The 3,273-nt window shown below is 54.0% G+C and overlaps 1 protein-coding gene across 1 annotated transcript in view; it reads right to left on the reverse strand.

Annotated features, from left to right (window-relative positions):
* CD99L2 (CD99 molecule like 2) overlaps positions 1-3,273 on the reverse strand; it is an 81,672-nt gene that overhangs the window by 13,920 nt on the left and 64,479 nt on the right. The window contains exons 8-9 of the mRNA XM_023725508.1: positions 1,102-1,140; positions 450-569 (exon numbers count right to left, since the gene is read on the reverse strand). Of these exons, the coding sequence (XP_023581276.1) occupies positions 450-569; positions 1,102-1,140 (159 nt within the window). The remainder of the gene's footprint in view (positions 1-449; positions 570-1,101; positions 1,141-3,273) is intronic.

The raw sequence follows: 3,273 nt of genomic DNA on the forward strand, positions 1-3,273 counted from the left end.
GTCTAAGAGATCATCTGGAGACTGCTGCTACCAGCTCCTGGTGACATCGGTGCTCGAGAGGGAGCTGGGACCAGGGGCCTCCCCTTGGGTGAGGCCTGAGGCTATACGGAAGTTCCAGGGTCCATCCCATTCTACGGGAAGGAAACATCACAAGGGTCTCTGGGCTCTGTCTCCACAGAAATATGGCCTCTGGGAACTAGAGCTCTTGGAAGCTCATGGTCATGGCCAGCCCTGCCCTTTCAGGCCAGTTTACACTTCAGTTCAGCCCAGATCCGCCCCAAGGATTTGCAAACATGCAGCCTCCACCCCTGCCCTGCGCCGACCCTTAACTTGCTCCCATTTCGGCCCCTTTCCCTCGGAAGACCTTCTCGATTTGTTCTAGTCTAGGAAGGGGGGAACGACACCGCTGTGGGCCCAGCCACCCAAGGCTGTGGCCCAGATCCACTTACGCTGGATGCTGAAGCAGAACTTCTTCTGCTGGTAGGAGATGTAGCTGGAGACAGCGCCGATCAGCGCCATGGCCAGGGCGCTGGCCACCCCGGCGATGGTGCCCGCCTCTGCAGACATCCCTGGCCAGAGGAGGAGGGAGGGGGAGAGGCAGGCTCAAACCAACAGCACCACGAGACTCAGCTCAGATTCAAGTTCAGGCTCAGGCACCTGGTTCCCTTCCCACCCCAGCCACTGAGTTCTGCTATTTCAGGTACCCAGGACTGACCAGCCTGTGTGAGAGGGTTACCCAGATATTTCTAAGGTATTAAAACAACCCAGCGTCCCTTGATTTGCTGAGTGCTCCTCACTTTTCTGAGAATGTCCATTCTTAGGACTTGAAAGGCAGACAGGGAACGGAGCAGTCCCTCGTCTACCGAGGCCCAGAGAACAGGACTGGCCTGTGTCCCCCGAGACGCATCTAGGTCTTGGGCCAGCGGGCTTCACATCGGGCCGCCTCCCCCAGGCTCTGGTGTTTCCTGCTTAATTCCTTTCACAGGCTGCAGCCCTCTGCTGTTTGCCTCATGAGCCTCTATCGGAGACATTCAGGGGAAGGCCGGGGATGGCCGAGTCTGAGACGACAGCTTCCAACCACCTCAGGACTCAGAAACCCACCAGATTCTGGGTCATCGCTGCCGCCGTAGGGGCCATCACCTAGGGAGAGGACAAAAGCACTTAGTGTCTGCCGAGACCCCATGACCATCCATCTCGGGGTCAGGAGGAACAGCTCGCCGCCGCCACCCCTCAACGTTGGAACCAGTTCCCCTTCCCGCCACACAGGCCACAGTTGGCCGGATGACTTGGCTGACCCTTCTGATTTCGCCTCTGTCACAGGCCCCAACCAGCACGTCGCCTTGGGCTTCGACCAGACTGTAGCAAGATCTGCTTTCTTACCCCTGCCGCCTGCAAAGTCCAGGCTTTCAGGCGGAGCTGTGTCACTAAAACGAGAGCAACCGTGCATTGAGCCGTCGTTACAGCCCAGCCTCTCAGTGCAGTGTTCCAATTAATCTCTTCCTCAGTGAGGCTGCACTTGGCGTCTCCATCTTACAGGGCAGGAGCCGGCTGGGCGACCAGCAGGCAGGTGGCTGAGCCGGGCCCACCCCAGGTGAGTCTCACTCTGTGACACCTGTTCTGAATGACAGTACTGTGTATCTCCCATACATCTCCGGCTTCCTGTAATGGACTGTCATGTAGAACATACTTCTTCTTTACCCGATTACAGAAACATGTTTAGGCAAAAAATTATTTTTATTGATTTTTCTCCTGGGCCTAGTGGTTCACGTGCTTTTTTTTTCAAATCCAGATGTTTCTGTTTCTGTAACTTAGGTACACACACAGGATCCCTACGGTATGCCACAGGATTAAGTCAGAAACACGAGTTTTAATGGCCTTCCTCTTCCAGCACTGCATATACTAGGAGTTGGTTTGGGACCATAAACAAATACAGATTCACAAGCCCTTGCCCACAATTTTGAAATTCAAAAGGCTTTGAAATACACGAGATGGAGAACAGATCAGCGGTTGCCAGGTGTTCCAGAGGGAGGTAGGTAAGTTCTACCAGAGCAACATGAGGGCTAGAGACTTGTGCTGATGGAACTTTTATCTCGACTGTGGTGGTGGGTACCCCAACCTACACATGTGCTAAGATCTGGTAGAAATACGCACACACGCTCACATGCACACGTGCACACAAATACATGCATGTAAAACTAGGGGAACTCTGAACGAGTCAGTGGATTGTCTCCAGGTCAACGTCCTGGTTACGATGTTGTACTACAGTTAGGTAAGACGGTACCACTGGGGGAGACTGGGTGAAGGGTACACGGGGATCCCTCTGTATTATTCCCTACAACTGCACGTGAACCTACCATTACCTCAAAACTAAAACTTGAAAAAAAAATTGTTGGAAAAGCTCTGAGAAACAACGTTTGGGCAACTCATTCCACAGCAAACCCTGCCTGGAAGCAGCGAAGCTGTCTGTGGTCTCCCTTTATCCGACCTGGTGTGAATTCTGCCTTTCACTGCAGCTACGGTAATGTGTTTGGTTAAGGGGCGCAGCCCCTGGCCCCATGGGTGTTATATAACTACTCAGTGTAAACACCATCCTGCCTTTCTAAAACCTGAAACATTCTGGATTCTAAACTACACGCAGCCCCCAGGGTCCTGGAGGGGCTGTGACCCTGGAGTGCTGAACCAGTAATAACTGGCCCTCGGGGAACTCGCCCTCCAGGGTGGGATTTACCCCTTCAACATCGTCTTACTTCATTCATCGCTGAGCGCAGAAGCTGCGGTGCCTCCTGAATCTCATCACCCAAATGCGGCTGCGCCCCAGAGCAGCACACTTGCTGCCTTGTCTGGCATCTGGCACAGGTGGAACTGCGCTTTTAGAGACCAGGTCTGACTGATGTGGGACAGTAAATGACAATGTGACACCGATAATGACAAGCCAACATCCGTTCTCCAGAAAGAAGCTCTGAAAGCTGTATGCACGGGGGAGGGGTCTGAGCGCCACTGCAGAACGTCAATCAGCCGCCCTCTTCCTCTTCCGGCCTCACGCTCATCAGCGGGGGGAGACTGTGTTCCCAGGCCCCGGGGTTCATAGGGGAAACTGGAGGCACAGAGCTGACACTTCCTTCACCAGTCAGATTCTGGGGGGTGGGGGGTGGGGGGTGGAATGAGGTGTGTTATGTCCCGGCCTGGGGCTGCGTCTTGACTGCATTTTAGGAAGGCCCCTGATTGGATACGGAAGGAGTAGCAGTGTTTTTAAAAACGCAATCTCTGCCGTTG

This window comes from Trichechus manatus, unplaced genomic scaffold, assembly GCF_000243295.1.
Source record: "Trichechus manatus latirostris isolate Lorelei unplaced genomic scaffold, TriManLat1.0 scaffold00323, whole genome shotgun sequence".
Lineage (NCBI taxonomy): Eukaryota > Metazoa > Chordata > Mammalia > Sirenia > Trichechidae > Trichechus > Trichechus manatus.